The sequence below is a fragment of the Euprymna scolopes genome, chromosome 24 (assembly GCF_053919585.1).
Source record: "Euprymna scolopes isolate OS-2025 chromosome 24, ASM5391958v1, whole genome shotgun sequence".
Lineage (NCBI taxonomy): Eukaryota > Metazoa > Mollusca > Cephalopoda > Sepiida > Sepiolidae > Euprymna > Euprymna scolopes.
The window spans coordinates 78,866,618-78,881,264 of record NC_136505.1 but is presented as its reverse complement, the minus strand read 5'-3'; the positions used below and the strand labels follow the sequence as shown (position 1 = coordinate 78,881,264).

At 34.3% G+C, this 14,647-nt stretch overlaps 1 protein-coding gene across 1 annotated transcript in view; it reads left to right on the top strand.

The window, feature by feature from the left end:
• LOC145246787 (very long-chain specific acyl-CoA dehydrogenase, mitochondrial-like) overlaps positions 1-9,372 on the top strand; it is a 248,482-nt gene extending 239,110 nt beyond the window's left edge. Inside the window, exons 7-8 of the mRNA XM_080108583.1 lie at positions 940-1,071; positions 9,143-9,372. Of these exons, the coding sequence (XP_079964709.1) occupies positions 940-1,071; positions 9,143-9,289 (279 nt within the window). The 3' untranslated portion in view covers positions 9,290-9,372. The remainder of the gene's footprint in view (positions 1-939; positions 1,072-9,142) is intronic.
• The last annotated feature ends 5,275 nt before the right edge of the window (positions 9,373-14,647 follow it).

Genomic DNA, 14,647 nt, shown 5'->3' with positions numbered 1-14,647 from the left:
TTTGTGATTTTTGTCTGCTATCTACTTGTGATTTTTAAAAATTTATTTGTGATGTTTTTCTGTTATCTATTCATGTTTTTTTTCTGTTATTGTTTTGTGATTTTTTCTGTAATTACTTATTCATGATTTTTTCTATTTTTTGTAATCTACTTGTTTTTTCTGTTATTTGTGATTTTTTTTTCTGTTATCTGATTTTTTTTTTGTTATCTGTGATTTTTTTTCTGTTATTTATTTGTGATTTTTTTATCTATTTGTTTTTTCTGTGTGTTATCTGTGATTTTTATCTTATATGTATCTATTCTTTTTTTTTATTTATTCATTATTTTTTTCTGTTATTTACTATTCGTGATTTTTTTCTGATGCAATTAAAACACGATTTTTATGCACACCCATAGCTAGGATTATTTCTTTATAAACTTTTCATTTTAATGTATGGATATTTATTATATCCTTCAAGTGTGGATGCATTTCTGAACTCATTTTCGAGTTTTAATTTTGCATGAAACATGTCCTCCTAATCTCAATATCTTCCAGAGTTATTAGAGTTCTTTTAGTTTTAATCTTTCATTCTCTGTTAACGATCTAGGACTCAATACAAGCCCCCCCCCCCAAAAAAAATAGGTACCGCTAACATCCGTGTATCCATTGTTCTTAAAATCTTATGCATGTGTTTTCTAAAAAGAATTACTAAATAAGATGACCCCCGCCATCTATATTTAGTCCATTAATGTGTGTTAGGTTAAATATTTGTTATATTTGACAACATTTTTGTTTCTTTAATGTAAACAAGAATCAGAAGTGATTTGAATAATTTCAGCTTTATATGGGCACAATATTAAATTTTTGTTTAATAAAAATATGCTTTAGTTAAAAATGTAATAAGTTTTCTTTATTTTTTGCATGAAAATTTGTCTCAAATGTTTTTATTTTGATTTCTAGTCAATTGGTTTTAAAGGGATCCTTCTGTTTGGAAATGCAGAACAAAAGGAAAAATATTTACCAACATTGGCAACTGGAGAAAAGATTGCTTGTTTTTGTCTTACAGAACCTTCCAGTGGTTCTGATGCAAGTGTAAGTAAAAAGTACTAGTGGGTAATTGTTATGGCTCTACCTTTTCGTGTGCTACAAAAAAAAAAAAAATTCCTATCTTTTTCTCTCTTACTTTCCCTCTCTGTACTGCTCTAACCAAGTATGCTGACCTGTTCCACAAATCCCAAAACCTCAACATGAAATATCTCCAGAATAAAAACTCGAATAAACCTAGAACCCCATCTTCCAACGTAGACCCCTACTACCAGGTCTCCTTCTCCAACATCAGGGGTCTACGTTCCAACCTTCCAGAGGTTGAAACCCAATTACAGGAGACGAAACCGAACATATTATTTCTAAGCGAAACTGGAATAGGGCCGACTACTTCCCTAGATAAGTTCATAATTAACGGATACTCTAATTTAACAGCTAAATCTGACCCCCTGGGCATGGAATATGTGCATACATTAAAGATGGCTTCCCGTGTGGCAGGGATATCTCTAGAGAAGATCCTAATTTACCCTATATGTGCTTCAAGGTTGCACTTGCTAACACCACTGCATTTATATTTGCCCTCTATCGGCCCCACAACAGCGGAGTTACTATCTTTAAGAGCATATCTGAGAAAATAGACCACATCCTGTCTGCACATCCCTCGGCTAACATCCACATCTGTGGTGACTTCAACGTCCATAACGTGGAATGGCTGACCCATTCAAATAAGACAGATGATGAGGGGAGGTTTTGTCATGATTTTGCCATTGCTTATGACCTCACTCAGATTGTTCGCGAACCCACCCGTGTGCCCGATACACCCGGTCAATATGCAAGCCTCCTAGACCTTTTTTTCTCAACTTCCCCTGAGCTATGTTCATGTTCCGTTCATTCTCCTCTAGGATCCTCCGACCACTCCGTCGTATCAGTTAAGATAAAAACGAAATGTAATAAGTCTCCAGATGTACCCCTCCACCGTACTGTATACCGATACTCTTTGGCTGACTGGGATAGCTTCCGTACATTCATATCTGATTTACCTCTGCACTCCATGTTTAAAAAGGATGTGTCCTCTATAGTATCGGATCTGACCCAATGGTTAATTGTAGGCATAGACCAATTCATACCATCTAAAAAAATTCCCAGAAAAACCTAACAGCCAGCCATGGTTCTCCCCAGAATGTGCTGCTGCTATCGCACACACAAATCACTTTTTCCATAGCTACCAATGTAATAGATGCACTGAGACTAAAGCTGCTTTCAGGACTGCCAGCAACCACTGTAAAAGAGTAATAAAAAATGCAAGAGAGCTATATGCCCAGTCTGTTAAATCCAAGGTAGTTGATCAGCGGCTTGGTTCCCACCAGTTTTGGCAAATAACAAATAGGATCCCGAACAGAAGTGTGCATTCTATCCCAACCATTATCAATGGACCAGAGGTCATCTCGTCAGCATCAGACAAGGCCAAACTATTTGCAAAGAACTTTGCAGCTAATTCTACCCAATGCGACGAAGGCCATTAACTCCCCATATTTCCTCCTATAACACAGAACACGCTAGGTAACATACAAATATCCGTGCCTGAGGTTGCCAATCTTATCAAGAACCTTGATTCCAGTAACGCAACTGGCCCTGACGGCATCCCAATTATAGTGTTAAAAAAGCTTCAACCAGAACTTGTTCCCATACTTACGAAACTGTTTAAGCGCTGCCTTGTGGAGAAGTGCTTTCCGACTCCCTGGAAGACCTTATCAGTTTGCCCTGTATTTAAGAATTCAGGTGATAAATCATCTCCCTCTCAGTACAGACCAATAAGTCTCCTGTGTGTTATGAGTAAGTTGCTGGAATCCATATTAAATAGAGAAGTAGTCAACCACCTCAGCAGAAACAACCTTCTTAGTGACACACAATATGGTTTCCGCTCTGCAAGATCTACCACAGATGTGCTGACGGTTATATCTCACAGGATTAGTGAATTTCTTGACAAAGGCTTCCTTTTTAGGGCAATTGCTCTTGACATATCAAAGGCCTTCGACAAGGTATGGCATAAGGGTCTACTTCACAAGATTTCCAGCTACGGTATAACTGGAAATGTTTTCTCAATCATTAAATCATTTCTCTCTGATAGGCTCATAAGAGTAGTGGTCGATGGACAAAAATCAGAGGCCTGCAGTATTAATGCTGGAGTCCCTTGGGTCAATCCTGGGCCCAACTCTCTTCTTGATCTACATAAATGACTTAACACATACTAAAATCATTCATTGACATCTATGCTGATGACACGACCATCTACGGCAACACATCAAAGGCTGTAAATGACAAAGTTCTCTCTGATTCTCTCTCCTCTGATCTCGAACGTGTGGTTCAGTGGGAGAAGACGTGGCTGGTTACCTTTAATACATCTAAAACCAAACTCTTATCCTTACATCATCAACGCTCTGATCCCCGTCTGGCATCAATTGGGATGGATGGCTCTTGTCTGGGAAAGTGTTTTGACAAGCTTCTGGGTTTGATCTTTACTCCTGATCTGAAATGGAACACGTACATCAAGTCTGTTGCCACGGTCGCTGGAAAGATGGTGGGATCCTTCAACCGCTCCAGAAGATATCTCACTAATGATGCAATTCTCTATCTATATAAAAGCCAAGTACGTCCAAGGATGGAATACTGCTGCCATATCTGGGCAGGAGCTGCTAAAAACAGCCTATCCTGCCTTGACAGAGTACAAAATAAACTTTGTGGCTTAGTGGGGGATGCCCTTTTCTCTACCCTGCAACCTCTCTCCCACAGAAGAGATGTTGCGAGCCTATCCTTGTTTTATCGTTATTTCCATGTCAGGTGCTCGTCTGAACTCCAATCTCTGGTCCCCCCTCGCCAATCTTTCACGAAAAACACCCGTCTAGCTGAATCCACTGTGAAAAATTTCCCCCACTCTTTGTCTGTGCCTAAATCGAAGCATGGATTCCATGAACAAAGCTTCTTTCTTAGAACTGCACGCCTGTGGAACTGTTCCGTCTGCCTGCTTCCCACCTGACTACAACTTGGATGGCTTCAAGCCCAACGTTAACAAATTCCTAATGAACCGCCCTCTTAAGTAAACACTTCATCAAATCTCCACACTAGCGTAATGTACTTGCCATAACCCTTATCCCTGAGTGGCTTCCGGGCCTTGATAAGTGGTGATCACTGTGTAAAAAAAAAAGAAAAAAAAAAAAAGATATTTGTTACAAACTGTCCTGAACCAGCACTGCCACTGCTGCACTGAATACATTACATTCAAATTTCTTTTGTAAATATTTCTATGTTCTATAACCATGCCACCTTTTTTTTGGAGGGGGGGTATATCTAAACTAAAAATAAATCTAGTTTTATTTGATAACAAAGTAAGACCAGAATGAATAGGTTAGTCTCAATTAAAAATGAACTTGTTTGTGATAAAAAGAATCAGAAAATATAACTGCATAACTGAAAAAAAGTAAAGAACTCCTATTAAAAGAATAAGTTATTCCCTATTAGTTGAGTTTTTTGTTAAGATGACTATTTAAGAAAGTCTACATATTACAAAACTGCTAGATCAGATTAAGTATTTTTAAAAATTAAATTGTAGTGAAGTATATTAGTCCATTGCAATTAACATGATACAACAATAACTGGTTTAATTCATAGAAAATTAAATGTAAATGTAAAAAAAAAATAACTAATAAAAAAAATTGATGCAAAAAAAAAAATTTGGAACATTCTTTTTAAATAAAAACAAATTTTAATGAAATTTAACGAATTTAAAACAAAAATGAAGTTCAAACATACTAGTTGATATTTTATAATACCAAAATATTGCTATTTTCTTTTAAATGATAGATAACAGTTTAATTGTAAATTCGTTTAAAAAATAAATTAGATTCGATTTTTAGAACAAGCAAATACAACTTTAGTTTAACGTTTAGATAAATACTAACTGAAATAGGTCAGAAAATCTTGTCTCTATAATAATGATTTTAACCGATTAACAACACTTTTGTTTTTAAAACATAAGTATCAGTTTCATTTGTAATTGTAAAGAGTTCAACTGTTAACTTTGTTCCTTATAAAAATGACAAATACACAGACCTTTAGTATGGTTGATTAATAGTGTCCTTTTGATTATTTAAAATCAAGACTTTTAAATAATGTATCTGTTTTATTAAGAAATTAAGATTTAATCTTTAAATAGAAGGTACCAGAAATATATTTAAAAATGAAACTTTCAAAAATTGTTGTCAAGAAATTATATATAAATTTTTTTATAATTATCAGTAATTTTTCAGTATTTTTTAACATTAAATTTATTTTACTGTTGATTAGCTTTTCTGCTTTTTTAATTAAAAATTAAATTAAAACATAGGATGGTCCCAGAGGGCTGCTGAAATATCCCTTCCATGCCTCTGTGACCTCTAATCTCGTCCGAGTCACTGTTCTGATCGAGAATGACCAGATGTGACCTTTTCAATACAGTAGGACCTGTTGGTTGCACTGGTCAGTCTTCAATTCATGGCCAGTGCTTCTCAGTTCCTTTCGCATCAGAGTTGATATACCATTGCTTTGCTGGTCGGGTGCATGCTAAGGAAAAGAACAGTAACTCACAATTTGCCCTCTGGCAAGAAGGCAATTCAATTCATAGGGGGGGAAAAAAGACACAAACTCAGCTTATTTCTAGTCTACTGATTGAATTAAAAAAAAACAAAAAAAAAAAACATATATACAATTGTTCTTTACTGTTCACAAGTAATGAGACATATAAGTCGACAATTAATCTTTATGCTTTCTCTCTCTCTGGTAGCAGTGCAGTGTTAGCGATACAAAGCATCGTGGAGAGGGGGTGAAGTGATAATTGGGATCGATCAATCTCAACTCTAAACTCTCAAAAACTGCAGTTCTTTTGCTCTGCAAATATATAATCATATATGTCGGGGTGGGGTGAAGGTGGGTGGTTCCTCCAACCAATCAACCATGGCGGTGTCAACTTCTGCCATGTCTCAATTGGTCGCCTTAGAATTCCCAGACAAATTGCACCTGCATGTTTGTGAGCAGTTTATCAGTCCTCCAGAGTCACACTCATGATCCCAAGTCAGGTGAGCTGTCCTCAAGGTGTAAACATTAATTCTCCAAAACATGAATTCTCATTATTTGCACCGGCTAACCGAATATGTTTTCGCTCAACTTTTCAAGTGACTTTGTTGTTGATGGATTAAACAGAATCATTTAGTATTTTATTCTTTTCTCTCGGCAGGGATTTTTGCTGTTGCGTGGGCACACCATATTTAATAAAGTTACGTTTACCCGTTTTGTCTAGTGAATTTTAAGCTTTCGCTCCCTCTTTTGAGGAGCTCAACCATCCCCTGGAATGATCATGTCACACATTCTCAGCAAGCTCATGCTCCTACACTTTAAGCGATGTAATTATTTGGCAGTTTAACTCTTTATACTCTTCTGTCATGAATACCTGAAAGTCAAACAAGGCGGTGATTGAATTAAAATAGTCACCATGTGTACAGGTTCTGATTTGTTTTTTTTTGTTTTCAGTATTGACATATTACATAAATAAATATTTTTTATGTGTTTATTCACTGTTATGTATTTCTTTTGATAATTTTTTGATATGTTTAATAATTCCAAAATTATATTTTCACAAAAATCAATAAATTATAACAATTCCAAGATAACCTAAAGTTAAAAAAAAAAATCAATGAATCCAGCAGATAATGTTGATGGAAAATTTCAATTCCTGTATGTGACTGTTGAAATTTACAGAATTTGTACATCTCATATGTCTTATGTTGCTCAATCCTTAAATCATGTTTGTGTGTTTAGTTGGATCACTAGTATCCAGAAAAATGTACTGATAGTTCACCACAAAGTGGTTTCTATTCAATAGTCTAAATGTTTCTAAATTCCTTTCAATTTTTCCTCTACTTACTTTTCTTAAATACAATGTATTTGACAGTTTAAATTTTTCCACAACTTGATTACATAAATGTAATTGGTGGCAGTAAACGTAATAGATTGTGCAGATTTTCACATTCATTGGTTTTGAAAGAATATTTAACATAAATATTTAACATTTAAAGACAATATATTTTTAAAATGGTATGAAAAGAGAACTATTTATTTGAAAAAAAAAATAACAATAATAAAATAATATTAAAACAATATTTATTTGCAATATTAAAAAAATAAAAACAATGAAATTACCTATTTTTATTTTCAATATATCTACATGGCTATAAAGTTGATTTTTTTTTCTCACTCTGATATTAAAAGCCTACTTTTTCTATTTAAAAATTATTAAAGCTACCCTCTTAATATACTTAGTCATGGATATGTGGCGACTACACAAAGATGAAATAATTTGCATATTTCTTTGAAAAACAAGCATTAATTAATTACCAATTCATTTGTTATGGTTTCTTATCAGATTGATTTCATTTCACTATTACACTGAATTTTATTTATGCATAGTTTCTACATTCTGCTCAATTGTATAGAATTTTAAATGAAAATATTCCACCACACACAGAAATATTTTTATATCCATTCGATCCTGTTTAGCTGCACTGATAAACTGTGATACAGCGAAAAAGTACTGTATGTGGATTACTATATATAAATATAAAGTAATTTTGTCGGTGTGTGTATGAAAAGTCTCTACCAAACTCCTCTCTGAATCTACAGAGTTGAAATTTGAGATATAGGGTATTTGGAGAGGTAGCAACTTTTGAGTTGTTTTTTAGCTAGCAAAATTAAAAACAAAAGTTTACCTTGGATAAGTTGAATAAAATATTACTTTTTCTGTTACTTTTGCACATGCACAAAATAAAACATTCATAGTTCTAAATTTTAATTTTTAACTTTTCATATCACTCTGTTAGTAGGTCAGATGATAACGATGCTGGTGAGATAAATAAAGGCTGGAGTACGAAATGGTCTGGTTTTGATTCTAACGAATGGTACCAAAGTCATATATTTTTTTCAAACTTTTGAAATCATTACTATATATTGAATAATAATAAATAAAGACTTGGCTGTATAAAAATAAATAAAAAATCTGCATGAATTAAAATATAATATTTTACAACCGAGCAATGCTGGGCAGCCTGCTAATAAGTAAATGTAAATATTACATGAAAAGAAACACAAATCACAACTTTTACACATGGTGACAATTTTCATTCAATCACCACAGAAGCTAACCATAGGCTTGAAAACTAAATTTTGATTGTTGTTGACTGTTTAAATCAGCCGTATATATTTCTAGTAAATAAGTGAAAATCATTATAGTTTCAACATGTGTTGAGGAGAAACATTAGGACGAATAAAGAAAATAATGTATATTTTTTTAATGCAACTATTAAAAAGAAATTAGTGTAATTCTGAAATTTTCAGATGATAATTTGTACTACAAGCAATGCTCTGAATCATCAATGCATTGTTATACTGCCTTTCTAATTGCTTCAACTCCTCTGCTATCTTATGCAACTTCAATGTATGATTGACCAAAATGAGTTTGTGGACTTTTTGGACCGTTTCTTCATGACCACTGCCAAATTAGGATGACCTGAGCGTTCAACATCATTTAAAGTCAGCATATGACTTCTTAATTGTTGTTTTTGATAGAGAAATGTCTGCATAGCATTTGTTAAGTCATTGTTTTACTTTAACAATTTTCACATTAGAAAGCAATGCTTTATCAACTAAATTTAGATTTTTTGCATTTTTTTTTTTTTTTTTTAAATTTACAACAGTCATTTCACTTAAATAACTGTTGTAAACTAATAATCTGATTTGGCTTAAATTTCGACATGTGCCATTTTAAGGTTAGTACTTTATAAAAGATATATAGATCGTTATTAGTGGCATTCATCTATGTCAGGCCCAGGATTTGAGTGATGTGTTAATAGTAATGCTGATCAAACTCTGTAAGAACGAATAGAACAGTAAAATTTCTTATGTATTTTTATTGATTCCTTTTAACAATCATTTTTGTGTATATATTTTATCATAAAAATAATATTTTTGGTTTTAAGTATCAATGTCAGTGCCTCCTGTAAATAATTTGACTAACTTAAGAGTATTTCTTTTTCAGTCTATTCGTACGCGAGCTGAACTATCTGAGGATGGATCACATTATGTCTTAAATGGCAGCAAAATTTGGATCAGTAATGGAGGACTTGCTGATATATTCACAGTTTTTGCACAAGTGAGTGTTTTTCTTAATTCCTTGGGAATCTAATGATCTGACAATGACCAGATCAATGGGATCTTGAGAATTATTTATTCTAATTGAAACACAAAATAAACAAAATTTTTGCTGGAGTCTGTTTTTTTTAATTTATTTTTTTTTTTTATTTCGGACTATTGTTTTCATCTTTATTAGTTGTTTTTCATCTTTATTGGTTGTTTTTCACGACGTTTCGGCCAACTATTCCCCTGGCCTTCGTCCAAAATAAATTAATATATATAATGCTCATCTCAAAAATGAATTCTGTTTTTTTTTTTTTTGTTCATACATATGCAACATTGTATATATATGTATGTTATCTAAGAACATATCTTTAACAAAGCAAAATTATCAAGATAAGAAAAGATCAAAGATCAACACCATTAAAAGAAGTAAACAAATATATTAAATAAAAGATGAGGAATAAAATTTATATATAATTATATCATCAGAACAATTAGGAAAGATAAAAGAGGAACATTAAGAAAAAAAAAAAAATCTTTTTAGGCCATAGCATTTCAAAGATAACTGCTTCCCACCAGAAGAGAGGAAGGGCCCAAATTATACAAAATGCAAATTCAGATAAAAACAGGCTTTATAACATTTTAGATATAAAATGGGAATGAAGGAATAGGATAATATGGTAAGATATAATTAAAGAATATTAAACGTAGGTACAATATATAAGAGTAAATTGAAAGGATAGTATGTGTGTAGGTCATATTAATTAGACAAATATAGGTCACTATAAAATAATTGGGATCATTAAAGAAGAGAATATACTAAGAGAAGAAGAGAAAATATAAAGAAGATAGATTAGAAAGAAAGAAAAAGCAAATATGTGAAAAAGGAAATTCATATATAAATACAACAATCTGAAAGTAAAGAAAATATACATATATATATGTATACAGGATGGAACAATACAATTGTCGCTCTGAAGAAAACAACACTATTGCTTTATTTTATAACTTTTATGGAAAAAAATCAATTCAGGTAACTTGATGATGTAGCCGTCTTCAGCCTCAATTGCCACTTCGATACGGGTCTGGAACTGGGATCATGTCTTTTCCACAAGAGAATATTTGGTAGACAGTGGTGATCAGGCTGTCTTTGGGATTGTGGGAGATCATGTTTGTGATGTTCTCGACATTTGATCAAACAAAGTAGTCCAGTGAGTTCGAGTTGGGGAGAAGGGTACAAAGTTGTAGCACTATTTTTGAAGCCAAGCCTTGGGCCGGTACCAAGTCATGCTGCCACACTCAGGATCTGCCAGTGGCCCAATGATTGCACCAGGTGATCATCACACTTTTCAGCACATCCAGGCACACTTTAGTGTTGACATTCAAGCCTACTTCGAAAATGTGAGGTGGCATGATGTGCCACTCACTTCAAACCCCCCACCAAAAACCATACAAGGGGCGTGGAATAAATAATGCTCCTGACCCACTTCCCATAGCAGTAGAGCAACGAAGCTTGGCACAGTTATTAGTCTTTCTCTACATAGGAACCACCCAGAGTTATGCATTTCTTCCATCGTTTGATGCAGCTCTGGAGACCGTTTTTGTAGAACACCCCAGGTTGGTCCTCCAACCATGTGACTTCAGAAATCAAGGCTGCATTATCTGGGAAACGCTTTGCTTTCAAAAACAACTTCATGGCTGGAGAGAGATGAAAGAGGGTGCAAGGTCAGGAGAGTAGGGAGGGTGGGGGAGGATTTCATAACCACACACCTGTGCTTCTGATCTGGCGACATGCAAGTTGTGGACCGAAGCGTTATCCTGCAGGAGGAGGGTACCTTTGCTGATCTTGCCCCGCCTCTTGATTTTGATAGCTTTCCTTAATTTCCTCAAAAGTGAAGCATAATCGGTTCTTGTAATTGTGGTACCCTTTGCCAGAAAATCTGTCATCACTACTCCGTTCTGGTCCCAGAAGACTGTGAGCATGACCTTGCCAGTGGAGGGCTGCACCCTTGCCTTCTTTGGAGGTGGTGAGTTCAAGTGCTTCCACTGCATTGACTGGGCTTTGGTCTCTGGATCATAGTGATGGACCCAGGTTTCATCCTGTGTAATCAGTCTTTTGAAAAACTTTGACTCATCTTCTTGGCACATCTCCAAATTCATCCTCGAGCACTCGACGTGTTCTCGCTTTTTGAATGGTGTGAGCAACCTGGGAATCCATGTGGCAGACACCTTATGCATATACGGTCATGAATGATAGTGTCCACAGATCCTGTATAAATCTTGACATCTTGGGCTATTTGGCGAATAGTAATGTGCCGATCTTCCAAAATGGCAGCCTCAACTTGACGGACAGATGCCTCATCAATGGCAGAAGGGGGGCGACCAGGTCTGGGAGCTGTTTCCACAGACTTCCGGTCATGTTTGAAAACACAATGCCAGCGTTTTACAAGGTTATATGATAAGCATTATCACCATAAGTTTCTTTCATTTTATAAATCTCCTGTGGTGTGCGTCCTTTCAAATACAAAAACCTGATCACTGCTCGACATTCAACAGGCTCCATTTCACACCTGACTCAGTTCAAACACCTATAAAACAGAAAGCACAATTAGTTCAGAGCTGTAATTTGCTACATAATCTGTATAGATATAAATCATTGCACATGCAAAATTTCAGCTAGATCAGACAACTGGAAGTGGGTCAGGGGCATTACTTATTGCACGCCCCTCGTAACTGTGGCCGGTAACTGTTTTAATCATCCTGGGCACACCTTCAACCATTGAACAATTCAGATTTGCATTTTGGAGAGTGCTGGCAATAGTCCTGTTGTTATAATTTGAATCGGTAGAAAGCGTGAGTTGTACAGCATTGTAATTGTTAATCGAGAAAATTTGGTAAATTGGATTAAGGAGCCGGCTCATCAGGTTGGGCTTGAAGACGACCATATTGTAGTCAGTTGTTTTCAATGTATGACCAAACGAAGTAGTCCAGCGGGTTCAGGTCAGGAGAGGTGGGGTGGTCCATGAGAGAAGGGTACAAAGTCGTAGCACTCCTTCTGGAGCCAAGCCTGAGTCTTTTTTGGACATATGGGCTGGCGATGAGCCTTGCTGTCACACCCAGGGTTGACAAGTGGCCAATTGATTGCACTAAGGGATCACTACACATCCAGGTATACTTAGTGTTGACTTTCAAGCCGATTCTGAAGATGTGAGGTGGCATGATGTGGCCCTCACTTGAAACCACACCTAAGACCATGGCCAGAAACTTTGTTTACATCACCCTGGGCATGTGCCTACTATTCGTGGCAATCAATCAATGCATTTTGAAGGTGCTGGCAATGGTCCTGTTATCATAACTTGTATTAGTGTAGAGAAAATGTTGTACAGTGTTGCATCCCAATCTTGCTTGTTAAACATTGTCTCACTTTCAGATATGATAGAAGGCTCCTATCGATCTTGGTTGTAGACTGATGACCAAAAATTGGCCACCTCCCACAATCCAAGAATAATTCTAACTCCTCCCCGATCAACCAAAAACGCCCAATAGAAAATAACCAGTTTTCTCTCATTGGATAATTTCCAAACTGCGTAATACGCAATAACCGCGTAAGTAAGAAAACTGCGTCCAAGGAAAAAAAAATGCTTCGTGAATTCTGCCCTTAGATGTGACACTTGTCATTATCAAAGGAAATGGACAAATTTATTATTCTGTCAACATCTCGACAAAATATGTTATTGAAAATTGAAAAATCTCTTGATCTAAATTTCAAATGGTTTTATCATAGTCACACCAAATCATTTATTATTTGATTTGAAAAAAACATTCTTTGAAGCCGACAAATGCGTGTGTGAAATTTTAACTCCAAAGAATTTATTTATCTTTGTTTTGATCTTGTCACAAATATATTTTGTGACGCCAACAATTACGTGTGTGTGTGTGTGGTTTTAGGTTCAAAGCAATCAAAGGAAAAAAATATTTCCCTTTTTTTTTGCACTGGATATGACTGTATTTGTCACCATCGCTCGACTTGAAAACAAAACGTATGTTTTTTTTGAAGTTATCATTCTGTCCATTATGACTAAATTCTTTATTATCGTTTTGCTTTAAAGAAAGAAAAAAAATACTTTGGCAGAATTAAAGCCAGCAAGGTTCTCTGGTAGTGCCCGGCACAAGATATTAACACTTATCTTTTAGTTAACCGGTGTTGCCCAGATAAAATCTTAACATCTATCTTTCGATTAGCCGATATTGCCTGGGATAAAATACTAACGTTAAATAAAAGCGTCACATCGACCCTAATGGTCTGATGCTGCCTCTCTTTGGTGTTATGTATGTATGTATGTATATATATATATATATATATATATATATATATATATGTATGTATGTAGATTTGTATATATATGTGTATATATGTATATATATATGTGTATATATATATGTGTATATATGTATATATATATATGTATATATATATATGTGTATATATATATGTGTATATATGTATATATATATATGTATATATATATATGTGTATATATATATGTGTATATATGTATATATATATGTGTATATATATATGTATATATATGTGTATATATATGCATATATATATGTGTATATATATGCATATATATATGTGTATATATATGCGTATATATATGCATATATATATGCGTATATATATGCATATATATATGCGTATATATATGCATATATATATGTGTATATATATGCATATATATATGTGTATATATATGCATATATATATGTGTATATATATGCATATATATATGCATGTATATATATGTGTATATATATGCATGTATATATATGTGTATATATATGCATATATATATGTGTATATATATGCATATATATATGCATGTATATATATGTGTATATATATGCATATGTGTATATATATATATGTTTGTATATATATGTATGTATATATATGTATATACGAATGTATATATATATATGTGTGTATATATATATATGTATGTATATATATGTGTATGTATATATCTCTTCTCTATATAAATCAAATGAACTCATTTTTTCCCCTCCGACTTTGACATTTATAGGACTGCAGCGACTGCACCTGTATACATTTGGTGCAGCCGTATCATTCACAAACTGAATCGCGACATCTGTCGTATGTTATAGGCTTATTAGCTGTCCAGTATCTTGCTGATCAGAGTTTCCTATATTCTGTCTGGTGAGAGTCCACTGTAAAAATCGGTTACATTTAATGGAAGTAGTAAAGTATACTCTTTCTAACAAATTCATCCTACCACCGCCACTCACTTACACCGTTCCAGAACGTTCACAGGAGAAATTTAAAACCGACCACCGGTTAGAATTTATCTAAAAACTGGTCTGGAATTACGCTGAAACGAAC